This window comes from Pyricularia pennisetigena, chromosome 2 (assembly GCF_004337985.1).
Source record: "Pyricularia pennisetigena strain Br36 chromosome 2, whole genome shotgun sequence".
Classification (NCBI taxonomy): domain Eukaryota; kingdom Fungi; phylum Ascomycota; class Sordariomycetes; order Magnaporthales; family Pyriculariaceae; genus Pyricularia; species Pyricularia pennisetigena.
In genome coordinates this window covers 4,459,963-4,472,500 of record NC_043741.1, presented here as the reverse complement: position 1 = coordinate 4,472,500, position 12,538 = coordinate 4,459,963, and the positions used below count along the sequence as shown (strand labels likewise).

The window sequence follows — 12,538 nt, the reverse complement described above, 5'->3', positions numbered from 1 at the left end:
ATTCTTCAGGGCGTGCCATCCATGCTTTGCAAGGGAGCTTGATTCTTATCCTGGTCGTGACATATCAACAATTGAATCACAAGAGTTAATACGAGCTGTATATACAAGACTTGATTTTGTAGTTTTTATTTCCTTTTGAACGGCAACCAAATACCCTGAAAGTACATGGTTTTCAATTCTACGGGGGTAATACTCCCGTGTACAGCCATTGGGCATATTAGCAAAAAGGAAAAGAAAAACAAAATGACAAGAGCGAACAGCGTAATCTTCTTGAAAGATTCCTCTGGGCGTGTGAGCAGACTACAACCGGTGCAATTCATTATAATTCCAAGTATGCGCCAGGCTGGTGTTGAGACTTTATGCTTTACACAACCAATATTGCCCATGTGGTAAAGAGAAGAGAAGAGAAGAACAAACAAGTTTCAGTGCTGGAGATTTCCCGTCATTAGAACAAAGCCACAATGTAATGTTTGCAACTGTTCAAACAGGAAAGAGGAAAATAAAACAGCGTTTATAGTAGTTGTGGCTGGATCACCAAGCTTGGCCCCCGTCAGCAAGGAAAAGGCCGCGCGGATAGCTATAATTAACCTCCAGATAGAACAATATGCTGGTTCGTTTAATGGCTCAAACGGGAAATTTGGAGGTATTGACACAAGAGGTATGATGTGATTTCTGCCATTTTGGGCAACTTTTATCCTCTCTGGCCGAATTGTCGCACCGTAAGACTGTTTGGAGCGGCCAGGCGGTCCGCCAACCCTTTTAACCGTACCAGTGAGCACCACACCAGATCCCCAAAGCAAAGAGGCCGCCACATGTGACGATTGGAGTCCCTTTAGATTGCCGAGCACTTGATACGGCCGAATATGGATGCGCTTTAAAGATGGGGGCCGAACGGTAGCAGATCAACAGGTACTTGATGAGCAAAGTATCAAAGTGGTGCTGATGGACAGGATCGCCGAAGTATATGTCCCGGAAAGCTCATTATATGATCTTTTTTCGCATAAACTCTTCCTGAATGGACCGCTTGCTGGTGAACGAGTCTTCCTTGAAAAAAAGGTATGTTCAGGTTGACGTAACTCTATCAGGGGCAAATCCTTTCCCTTGCTCAGCCCTGCTTGATAAGGCATGACTTATCCAAGAGCCGGAGTGTACCTCCAGGGACCTGATCATTGCCCGGCTTGGCCATATTACCGGGGCCTCCGGGCGAAATTGGCGCTATGCTCGTCTTGGGAGCAAAGCCGCCCCCGGTGGCAAGTAACGACACAAAGCCAGCCCTAAATATGCTGCAGGGGGGCGAACTTTGCCTATCCACTCATGAGGAAAGCTCGCCTCCTGACCTCTGCTTCTTTGAGAATATCCGCAGCCAAGCTAAGACTGGGCGCGAGGACGGCGTACCGCTCGATCTCGATAATCACCTCGCTTAGAATCTGATCCAGTGTTTCCCTGTGGGGAACCACGGTCGACAGTATACTGGAAAGCGATGGTGACATAGTGGCGCCCATAACAAGGAGCGTCTGAGACACAATCGACAAGGCTCCTTGCCAAAGGTAGGGGATGTGTCCCGCATGACTGACAAGATGAGATGCTAGTGTCAGATAAATCTCCAAAGTAAAAGCGCGGGGAAATAAATGGTGGGCGAGGGAGGGGAAGGGACGCGGTTACGGAAGCCCATCGTCCCGGTTGAGCGTAGAGCTCGGTACTTACTGTGCTGCTATGTGCTCCAACTGTCTGATCGAAGCCTCCAAACACTTGTGACAACTGTCTCTCACCGCTGGGTCCAAAACGGCTTGCTCATTGTCAAGCACCGCAAGAATGTAGGGGCGGTAAATGATTGTCCGGCAGGCGAAGAAACGTAGTCGTAGCACAGTTTGAACTGGGTCTGGGAGCATGGTCCGTGTAAAGGGGAATTGCAAAGGTAGCGGGAGGCTCTCATACCACTGCGTGAGCTGAAAATCAAGCTCTGCCACAACAGGTTCTAGGCTGGTCGTAGAGGCCATTGAATCTTTCGAATAGATAAGGTTGCTGACGCGGTTGAGCAACCTTCGAAGCGCAATCTCGGCGAGAAAATACCACAGGTCATCGCGGCCAACTGCCTCGTTCTCATCGCCCTCAAAGCCTCCAGGAAGACCAACATTCTCCTCGAACTGGACAACACCAGAATGGGGTAAGTCCAGCTCAGCTAGTAGGTCACTCTCAAACAATAATGAGTTCCAGTAGATGCGCTCGGTGAGTTCTCGTTGATCCGAAGGCACTCTGCTTGGCGACATCAAGAGAAGCTGTAACTTGGTGCTGGTTGTGCAGAGAAGATTCCATGCCTCGAGAGGTCGAACCAAGTAGAAAAGGTAGGCGGCGGCAAGCAGATGAGACTGCGCAGCCAAGACGCTGTTAGATGTCATCATACCGGGCAGCAGAGCCCAAGCAGCGGTGAAATACTGAAGGCCCGGCGGGTCTTCATGTGGCACAATTCGGGATATGCTGCCCTTCAGACTCGCTTGCCCGAGCGCTAGCACCAGGAGCACAATACAGCTTTCAGGACCTTCCCTAAAACCGTTTGACAAAGCGATGCGGTAATGACTCCTCCAGGTATAAGGATTCACGCAGGCGTACCAAACATTGACTCGCTCGAAGTATGCCTCGATATATGCTGCAGTGTTGGATAAATCGACGCAAGGGGTCTTGGTGAGGGAGTGTAGTGGCTCTCTTGCCATCTCAAGCTGAAGCAGGATCTGCGGATCGTAGGGCCTCGATACAAGCTCTCGTATCAAGGGCCATTGTAGGAGATGCAGCGCCGCATTGGTGTGTACCTTTGGCATTGTCGAGATGTTGGGAGCAGTGGCCCACTGGCTCAATGCAGCATTGGGCATGACCGAGAGAAATGGACCACCGGTTAGAATTCCATCCGCACTGAGATGTCCGGTTCCATTGCTCAGGTTCGGTGACCCTCCAAGGCCAATGCCATTGGGTGGCAGAGTCATCTGCAACATGCTTTCAATGCGGTTGAGGCGCTCCAAGATAAGTTTGTCACCTGCGTCAAGCTTTATCCCAGGCTCACGGTAAACGCAGTCGGCACCGAGCTCCAGGCAGAGCTTGCATTTCGGTTTGGTGCCATCGCAGCGAGATTTGCGCGAGCGACATACTTCACACTACATATGCAAGGTATTCTGGTCAGTCTCTCGCGTTCAAACTTGTAGTAGTATGCCGATTGCAGAGAACATCCAGATGGAAGGTCTCCACGACAGGAAGGCACAACGTACGGCAATGGTTGCTCGTCGCCTCGGATAGTCAACACCAGCGTCCGTGTTTCTCCTTTTCAAAGGGTTTGACCCTTCATCACTAGACACCTTCTGCAGCCCATTAGGATCTCCTAGCCTACCATCCCCAGAAAAGTCAGTCCTCTGAGAGTTTCCGGCCTTGAGAGCGGATCCGAGAATGCTATCGCGGCTGAAGCTCGAGGTGCGTTGGCTTTTGACAGTTGCAGGCGACTTCAAGGTGCTTGGATGATTGGAGGTGTTTAGCTGTGAAGGCGGTATATCGATGTTGAACGTGTCCCGAGAGGGTAGAGGAAACGCTCTGCTATTGCTGACTGCTGGTGCCGAATGACCGTTTAATATCGTAGGCGGCGACTCGCCTGTCGACGACGGCGACATGGCAGCGCAATCGACTTTGATTGAATAGGTACCAAGACTTTGGGAAGTCTTCAATGTGCCTGCTTGGTCGAAGCTGATGTTTCTATTGATACACCAACGGCTGTGAATAAGATCTCAGTGCCAACGGCTTTGCGCGATTCGAGGCTTATGTCATGAGGTGCCGAAAGGCTTTTTGGTGGGACTCGGAAAATGCGCCGAGGTAATAGAATGAGGGGGAAAACGGAAAAAAAAAAAAAAAGTAAATGTAAAAGGGTATTTTGACAAGACACGAGAAAACCTCTCCGCACTTATAAACAAAAAAAAAAGAAGAAGAAACAAAAACAAAACAAGCTTAATGCTTTCAAATAGGCAGATAGGATGGCTGCTTTTCAGCGCATCTGGCGGACGACGACGAAGATGTTGAACAGCTGAAGATGGCAAGAGACCATAGACAGAAGGAAGGTAACCTCTCGTGAGGCAGTGGGGTCACATCCGATTTTAAGAGAGTAGGAGGATCCTCGTAGGGATCTTCGGGGAAAATGGGTTGGAGATGAGCCAAATCCATCCGGAGAATCTCATTTTGGCCTTATTTGAGGTGTGCCTGGGCGCCGGACGGACACACGCAAGCGGCGAAAGCCCACTCACAGTACCGACCGGACTGGTCCCTGAAATGTATGTTTTGCCCTGCTCGTTCCATTATGTGGAGTAAGGTCCTCCAAGGTAAGGTAGCCCAGTGACTGACTAACCAGGCCTTCTCACTCACAGGCAGGTACCAAACGGCGGCAGCAGCCTAGAGGCGAACTGGATTGGCCCTCGAACTGGGGGAGCGTCCGGGGTACACCCCAAAAGCAGGACAAGTAAGTGCTGCCAGGGGGTCCCCGACCAAGGGAAATTCGAGTCGAGTCTGGGTCTTTGCCGAGACCTATCCCTGCGGAAGCGGCGAGCTCGGGTAGGTGATGGAGGTGGAGGAGGTGGTGGCAGGGGGCAGGCCAAGTGGTCATCCGAGAGGCCGCTGGCCAGTCAGAGGTGGTATGCTGGATTGAACTGACTGGTGTCCACACATTTGATTCCGTCCCGCGACCGGCCTGTGTAGTTGATTCCTTGCAACGAGATGCCAAACCGCATAGACTCCAAGTAATGAAATAGTGAATATACGGTTTAGAGAAGGTCCGGTAGAGAAATCTTGATATAGAGATCCATTAGGGATGCTTTTGAGAGATTAAATTCATGCCTTTTTGACGCCGGACAGTTTGAATCCCCAATGGCGTACCTAGCCTTGCACAAGCCCGTAGATATCCCGGCTGCCGTGTGTCAATCATCAGCCGTAAGTATAGTGGTAAACTCCACTTGATGTGGATCCCGACCGTTCCTTGGTGATCATGGTTCCTTCCTCGTCTTTTTTGGTCTTTTTCTTTTTTTTTTTTCTCCTTCTTTTATTAACTTGGCTTTCTTTCTTAATTTCTATTATTATTCTTTGATTTTTTTTTTTCTACTTTTATTTCTTTTTTACTGTGGTACCATACATACCGTACCATCTTTCCCGCGCGTCAACGGTGGACTAGGACCAGCCAGTCATACAATGCAAAATTGCGACCAGCGTACTACTTACCTCGTTAGTCTCCACTACGGAATTGGAGTTCATTGCAGCTTCGCTTAGCAAAACCGCATCAGCACCACCCTTTGGAGACAAAAAAAAAAAAAAAAAGACGGGATGGAAACCCAAGAAAGGCAGGCAGACTCAAGAACAAAGAATGTTGGCCACTTGCTTCCCCCGCTCATATGCAACCTGAGCCGATCGCTACCGTCATGTAGTTGCGAACATGACATATAATCCATATAATCGAACATTGGTAGTCAGTCATGTGGTAAGAAGACAGATCTCTCGATAGCTTGCGTAACAAAACAAGGGACGCACTCTACGGTACTCTGCAGCTTGTATCAATTGATTACCTGCATACGCTGCCGACATGGTAATTAAGCAAACCTCGCCTTACGGATGGATAACAGTCCCTCGCGTCTTTCCCGCACGTCAAATGAGAAATTGCCTTTCAGCTGGTTAAGCGAAGTAAGTCATCTCCCCGGGTTTCCTGTCTCGACTGAAATGAGCAGGGCATGTTCACCTCTACCATGGTTCAGTTAACAACTAGATCGGTCTCACCGCAGAGTAAAACCGTCCCCCGCAAAAAAAAAAAAAAAAAAAAAAAAAAAAAAAAAAAAATAACCCTATACTTGGGTCATAATGACCTCCATTTGGATGCTTGCAGTCACTACTGTGTACTGTAGATAACCTAGCTTGGTGATAGCAATGATCAATGCCTGCACCTCCGCAAAGTTGCATTGGATGGCCCAACCATATGGGGAAGATCTCGAATCCAAAACCGGCGCGGATGGTCTTCTACAAAAGACAAGCTCTGGGGATTGTGGGGCCATTAATTTAGCATAAATCGATCCCCCGCATCCTCAGGTGAGGCACTGCTCCTGCGCGGCTTGTGCGAACTGCGCTCGGGTCCTTGTTTGCAAGTTTTGATATTCCGTCAATCTCCAAAAGCCAAGTCTTTCCCCACCATCTCTTTTCGGAATGCTTCACATCAACAAGCAAACAATACAAGCTTACTTGCATTTGCTCGGAGAGCGTCAACATCAAGCTACAGAAGTAGCAAACTCGTCGCCATTATTTCAGTCAAACCCGACGTTGGTTGACCGCTGCTATCTCTCTCTCACTCCCTCTCTCTCTATCTTGGACCTGACAAAGATAGGGATACCCTTCCATCAGACAGACAAACTGTTCGATTATCATTTGATATCAAAACTATCTTACCCACATACCACCCCTTTGCCCGTCTTGCCATCTTCCACTTTCAAAGTACTTAGGCGACCTGCACTTTGCCCTCCATAAGATCTCGCTTCATCGGATGGCTACCGACTGTAGGAGATGTAAGTATTACTACTTCGCTCGGTAATCGTCGCATGGTACCTGGCAGTGGGTCTCTGGATCGAGTCCTAATGTGCGGTGCGGGGTTGGGGTTCGTTCTCTTCCAGTTCTTACAGTCTACGTCTTTGTGGGCTACTCACCACATTACCTCGCTGATCAGCACCTGAGAAGGCATGGGCGGAATCATGCGAGCATTGTGGTTCGGGACACAAATTAAGTCAACACCTTTTGCGGCGCTGCTCTGATGCACCTCAGTCTAGATTAGAGTGGCTGGCGTTGAACCTATCTTTGTTATCTTTGTTGTCTTGATTGTGGCTTGATCGATCTACCGATAAATGCGCCACGGTCAGCCTTCTTTGGTTACAATCTTTCTGATGGCAGGTGATGTACTCATCCGCTTCAAGGGCTCGTTCAGGGATCATTTCTGAACCATTAGAGAACGAAGAGCTTACTCAAAGTTGACATGCGAGAACAAAGCCTTTGTCAAGACACTACTTGTCCATTGCCCTATCTCATCACACGCCCCCTCCCTGGACTGACTTGCAGATATCTGCATATTGACGCCTCGTCCAAAAAAATAACAAAACTAAAACGGGCCGAATAAGCCCATCTTGCCTCCCCAATAAAAGACGTGGCGAACTCGACGTGATTGCACGCAGCTCGCGGACTAGTTGGAGCTCAGCCCATGGCCAAGTACTTATTACCGTATAGCTTTGGTTAGAAGATTCCGATGGTGGGAATTAACCCAGCTTTTCTGGTCTGATCAAAACGGGGTTTATCGCTCAAGAGGCCCATCTAAATCATCTCCTGCCTTGCTTTTCTTTGTACAGTTGGTAATTCTCCGCCTGCCCGCTTACTTATTACACGGTCTACACCACAACTCCGGATGCCACCTTGACCACCCACTGTGAATCTCACACCCCCTCCCCATCCATTGAATAGATCTGCACATGAGTTAACCGAACTCTCATTTCTTCTTCTCTCTTTGTTTCTTTTATCTTTATTTCCTAATTTGCTTCTCCTAGAGGATGCGGGGAAATTACTCCACAGCCATCCGACCTTCTCGTTCGCCCGCGTTGATCCACCACGTGTTTCGTCGAATGTCGCATAAGCCCAGGGCAACAAAAGCTCAACCCGTTTTTTTATTTTTTTTTATATTTTTTTTATCAGTTCCGTCGCCAACCGTACCCTCCACGACCAGCCTACCCTATATCAGGTCATCTATTACGGCAGTGGTAGGTTGTGTGGTCCTTGTGTCGCGCACGTTGATATGCTCGTGACCGCGGTTGCCAACCCACGAGCCTACTCCGGATGGTTTCTTGCGAGCCTATCCAATCATGAAGAGAGAAGGGGAAGCTCACAGGAGACTTGAGTTATTGGAGAGGTAATAACAGGCATCCTAACCACCGAGCAAGCGCGTCTTGTCTTGGCTGTTACCCCTCGTCGGGATTTGGGCTGTGAGTAGTCGTACAGACGACTGCGGGCGACTCCGACTTGACAATTCCCCTTCCTTAGACCTTTTCTCTATTACTGTTTTCAAATATCTTCTTTTTTTGATACTTTTTCACAAGTCAGACACTGCCCGCGCCAAGGCCGTTACCAGGGCTGCTCCATTTTCTCTTCTTCGGCCTCGCGGTATCCGTCGCGTCGTATGTGTCATATTCCTTGTTCTTATTCTTTTGTTTTTACAACGAGAAGGTGTTACGTATATCTGTCAGGGGCCGTCTCAATGCCCTAATGGGGTAGTTCTAGACTCACCTGGTCGTACCACTTACTGGCGCTGTCCCATTTCCATCACTCCCGTCAGAAAGCTTACATTATATGTTGTATATGCGATCGCCATTAGAACCCCATATACATTGTGATGAGGTTTAGGGGTCAGGCCCCCACACAAACTCAGCATTGCCGCCTGGGGCAGGGAAATAAGCCCAAGAAACGGAAACGACACGGCAAGATGAGAGTGTAGTGTACGTGCATTGTGTCTCCAAGCCAAGGTTTCGGCTTTTCCTATCACCTGCGTCAAAAAGAAGTTCACATATGCCAAAAACTGCAAACCCGTCATTTCCCTATTGGGTCCATATCAACAATCATGTTGGCTTCCATGCCCACTTGTACATGCACATGAATGGCGGTCTGGGCTACGGCCATGCAGTGGAATTTTGGAACACCTGCAGGCCCGAGCCGGAAGGGTCCGAAAATGAATATGGCTGGCCTATTTGAGCATAGTTGTGCGTCCTCGATGGGGGGGATTTTCTGTTCTGCAATTACAAAATGAGCTGAAATGAAAAATACACACCCATTGTGCCGTGGTGACATTTGAATTTTGGTTTTACCATGGTTCACCATGTGGAATTTACCCAAGGTTCGACCAACTCTGGTGCCGTCAACTGGCTATCGTTTAAAGAAAAAAGAAAAATAAAGGCATGCGTCCGAACAGTCAACTTGCTTGTGTGTCCCGCCCGTTTAAGCTTCCTCTTATCGGTTGCGTCCATGTACCGACCTGCAGAGTCTCTCTTTCATGAATTGGCCAATGGAGACCTCTCGTCATGGTAGTTAGTCTCTGCTGTCCACGGCGCGAGATAGTAGTGTCGAGAAGCAAAGGGCATTGGATCAAGATTTTGTACCTCCACCTGAGCCAAGTGGTCCATCCAATCATTGTGCTTCTCAGTACTTGTGGATGAGAGAAAGGGCTAAAGCTGATTTCAGTTTAATTTCCCATGCCTTGTCCGGAGAAAAAAATAGCAATTAGTGACAAGCCCTCAAAAGCTCTGATCCGCATACTGCATCGAGATGGTGACGACTACGGGTTTGACTGTTCACTGGGTCACACAGAATTTGCATGCAAGGTACGTGGTAATGTTAGATCCTAGTTCTGATTGATCTGTATACCAGCTTGCCCTGTGGCGGCAAATAAAAACTAGACTACGCTCACGCAAAGAGGACACAGTTGACGCCTACTTCAACCTTGGCGTTGGCAACAAACTCCTTCAAGAGACCAGACTCTACGTCGCGGGATATGATGACGATACGTCCATCTCCCTGGAGACCAGACGCGACGAGACTTCCGTCCTTATTCAACGAGAAATGCCTGGGGTTGTCGCCACCGGCTGGGAACCTCTGAATCGCCGAGATAGCGCCCGTCTTTTGGTCGATGGAGAAACTGGTGATCGTGTCAGACGGGACAAGGGTACCGTCCGCAGTATCGAAGTTGGGAATGTTAAAGGCCTTGTCGAAGCGAGACGACACGAGAAGGAAGCGGTTGTCCGGCTTTGATGTTATTGTGTCAAATAAGCGGTCAAGACGCAGCAGGGCTTTCTCAATAGTGTGTGTACTTACGGACAGATGAATCTCGGCAGCGGACGCGTTGGGTGTGGCGATGTCTCCATGAGTCCCCGTAACCATCATTTCACGGAAAGATATGGACTTGCCGTCGTCACTGTAGCCAACCTCGTAAACCGTCACAGTGTTGTCCAGTTCAGCGACCAGGTACATCAAGGTCTTCCCGTCAAGCTTGAGGAACTCAAGATGCCTCGGCCCGCTGCCAGGCCTGGCGACAAGTGGCTCCAACTCAGTCAGACCTAAACCTCCTGCTCCATCAACGGCCAGGATGCGCACACGGTCTGAACCAAGATCCGGGACGACAACAAAACGACCGGTCGGGTCGAGTGTTGCCTCATGAGGATGCGGAGCGTCCTGCCTGGTCGTGTTAGGACCAAGAGGTTCACTCCAGGTCTTTGACTGGAGCAGCCCCAGGTCGGAGACTGCATAGGTGGTCAATGATGAGCCAGTACTATACAGAAGGGTCGATTGTCAGCTGTCCATTGGGCATAACGGGGCCATTATCGCGCAAGGATGGATTGAAGCCTAGGTAACCACAAAGTAGGGACTCACTAATGAGCAGCAGCAATTCCTTCACCACCTTTGCCGTAGATAACCGAGCTCACGGGACCCCCAATCGTGTCGACCTTTTTAATCAAGGACAGAGAGCCATCAGGTGAAGTCGCAAAGGCACTCAACGATCCATTTCTCGTGTTCAGCCCCTCACCTATGCATCTCGGGTCAGCTTGGTTGGGTCATTTGCACAGTCTCCAGCCTCAAAAATCCTCCATGACATCGGAAAATGACGGACCAACACAGTAGAGCCTCGAATTAGCCGAATCCAAGGTCAGCCAAGCTGGATCTGGGGAGCATTCCCTGGTCGACGAAACCACCTTCAGGCTTGCGGGATTTGAGGCTGACGCAAGGGTCAAGTCGAGGGCAGAGACGCTTCCACCATACGAGGATGAATATAGAATAGACGAGCTGACGGCGGGCAAGAGAGCCAAGAGGGTAAGAATACCATTGGCGCAATACGACGGCGATCTGAGATGCATATGGTCGGCTGTGTCAGCTGATGCCGTGTGTGTATGTGATGTGGTGTGATGTGGCGTAGAGGAGCTGCAAGCAATCTATCTTGCTACCTCAACATAGGCGGCCAGACGATATTGAATTTCTCTGGAGCCAAGTTAAGTCTGCAAAAAAAAAGAAAGAAAAAAAGAAAACAGGAAGAAAAAGAAAGCCAGGCGGGTCAATGCTTTTGCAGCTTGTGTAGACGTCGAGAGCAACGCGGCGGATGAAAGGTTCCTGAAGCTAGTCACGGCTTACGGTGCGACAAACGCGCAGACAGAGACAGACCAATGTGCCGAAAAGGAATTGAAATTAATTACTCTAGTTCTAGCGGAAGAAAAGATGGGGCAGAGAGCTGCTAGTGTTAGCCAAGCCCTTTATTATCGCAAACTCGTTACCATTGTTTTGTTATTTGACTGTGGAGGAGCCATAGCGACTTGACAGGGTGATTGCATAGTATTATTGACTGTGGAGGGTGAGGGGAGATGGAGATCAACGTCGCAGCGGCCAAAGCGTCCTTCAAGGAGCTGTCCCGCGTCATACTGCCACGTTATATCCCATCCGTGAGGGCTCCCGTGCGACTGAATTTGGGAGTCATGTGGGAATCGGGCTTGGCGATTTCCTCAGTGAACAATTGACACTTGGTGGCTCAACGGATAATTAATCAAACAATAGGGTTGCTTCGGATACAGAAGTCGGAGCAGGATATTAAAGCTTGTATAGGCACTTTTCTGCTCGTTTGATAGACAACAAACTTTTGTAGCTGTGGTACGAAAGTGAAAGCCAGTCAATCCAGATAGAGGAACTACTGTAAGCTAAAAGCTTGCTACGCAATGCAAAGAATTATGCGGAGTTGTGCGGAGTAGCTCGGGACAGACGTAGTAGGTCTAGTCTAGGTACGGTACCTAGGACTGACTGTACTGTATTCCAGTGCTGACTGGCCACTACTGCTAGAATAACATCTAAGCATAAAGTACCATCAGGGTTCAAAGCTATATTTTTTGCTTTTCACTTTTTTTGTCGTTCGGTAACATAGTCTTGAAGCAAAAAAAGGCCATATGATTGACAGAAAGTTCCCCGGAGGAAAGATGCAACATAAATCCTAAAGCTTGCACCTCTTGGAAATACTCCAAAAATGATCAGTTTCAAAGTCCGGTACTCCATGGACAAAAGTCGCACTGTAGAATCTCACCACCCGCCAATGATGGGGGAAGTACGATGTAACGGCCCGCTGAAAGGGGGTTTGGAGGGGTCAAGGTGTCATCGGCTTTGGAGAAGTGTACAGACCGTTACTTCTTTCCCGGGGCTGGCGGCCCTTGCTGCAATCTAGACTGATCTGTTGATACCTCCCTCCATAAAGCCACCATTCAATACCATGACGTTCCTCCGTATCTTGATTCAAGGTCCACCGTCTATCTCGCTGTCAAGAGCACCATGTACGCGCGCCGACGTACCATGGTGAACCTTTTTGAACCCATAGTAATAGGGAGTCACGCATAACGAGAAGCCCCGTCTAATCTCAGCCTCCACTCTCTTGTGGAAACTTTTTGGGCCAGGCAGAATGTCTTAATCTTGTCCACTTTGAAGCAGAGGG

At 49.1% G+C, this 12,538-nt stretch overlaps 2 protein-coding genes across 2 annotated transcripts; both read right to left on the bottom strand.

Moving 5' to 3' along the window:
• Positions 1 to 1,304: 1,304 nt before the first annotated feature.
• Positions 1,305 to 3,647, bottom strand: PpBr36_01252 (uncharacterized protein; the record flags this gene model as incomplete). Its single annotated transcript, XM_029888440.1, has 3 exons — positions 1,305 to 1,569; positions 1,705 to 3,143; positions 3,255 to 3,647. The coding sequence occupies 3 exons, from the start codon at positions 3,645 to 3,647 to the stop codon at positions 1,305 to 1,307; spliced, it is 2,097 nt and encodes a 698-aa protein (XP_029751471.1).
• A 5,839-nt stretch (positions 3,648 to 9,486) lies between these two features.
• PpBr36_01251 (uncharacterized protein) lies at positions 9,487 to 10,931 on the bottom strand (the record flags this gene model as incomplete). The annotated part of the gene is made up of 4 exons (XM_029888439.1): positions 9,487 to 9,825; positions 9,895 to 10,348; positions 10,450 to 10,603; positions 10,688 to 10,931. 4 exons carry the CDS (start codon positions 10,929 to 10,931, stop codon positions 9,487 to 9,489), a joined length of 1,191 nt encoding a protein of 396 aa, XP_029751470.1.
• Positions 10,932 to 12,538: the final 1,607 nt, after the last annotated feature.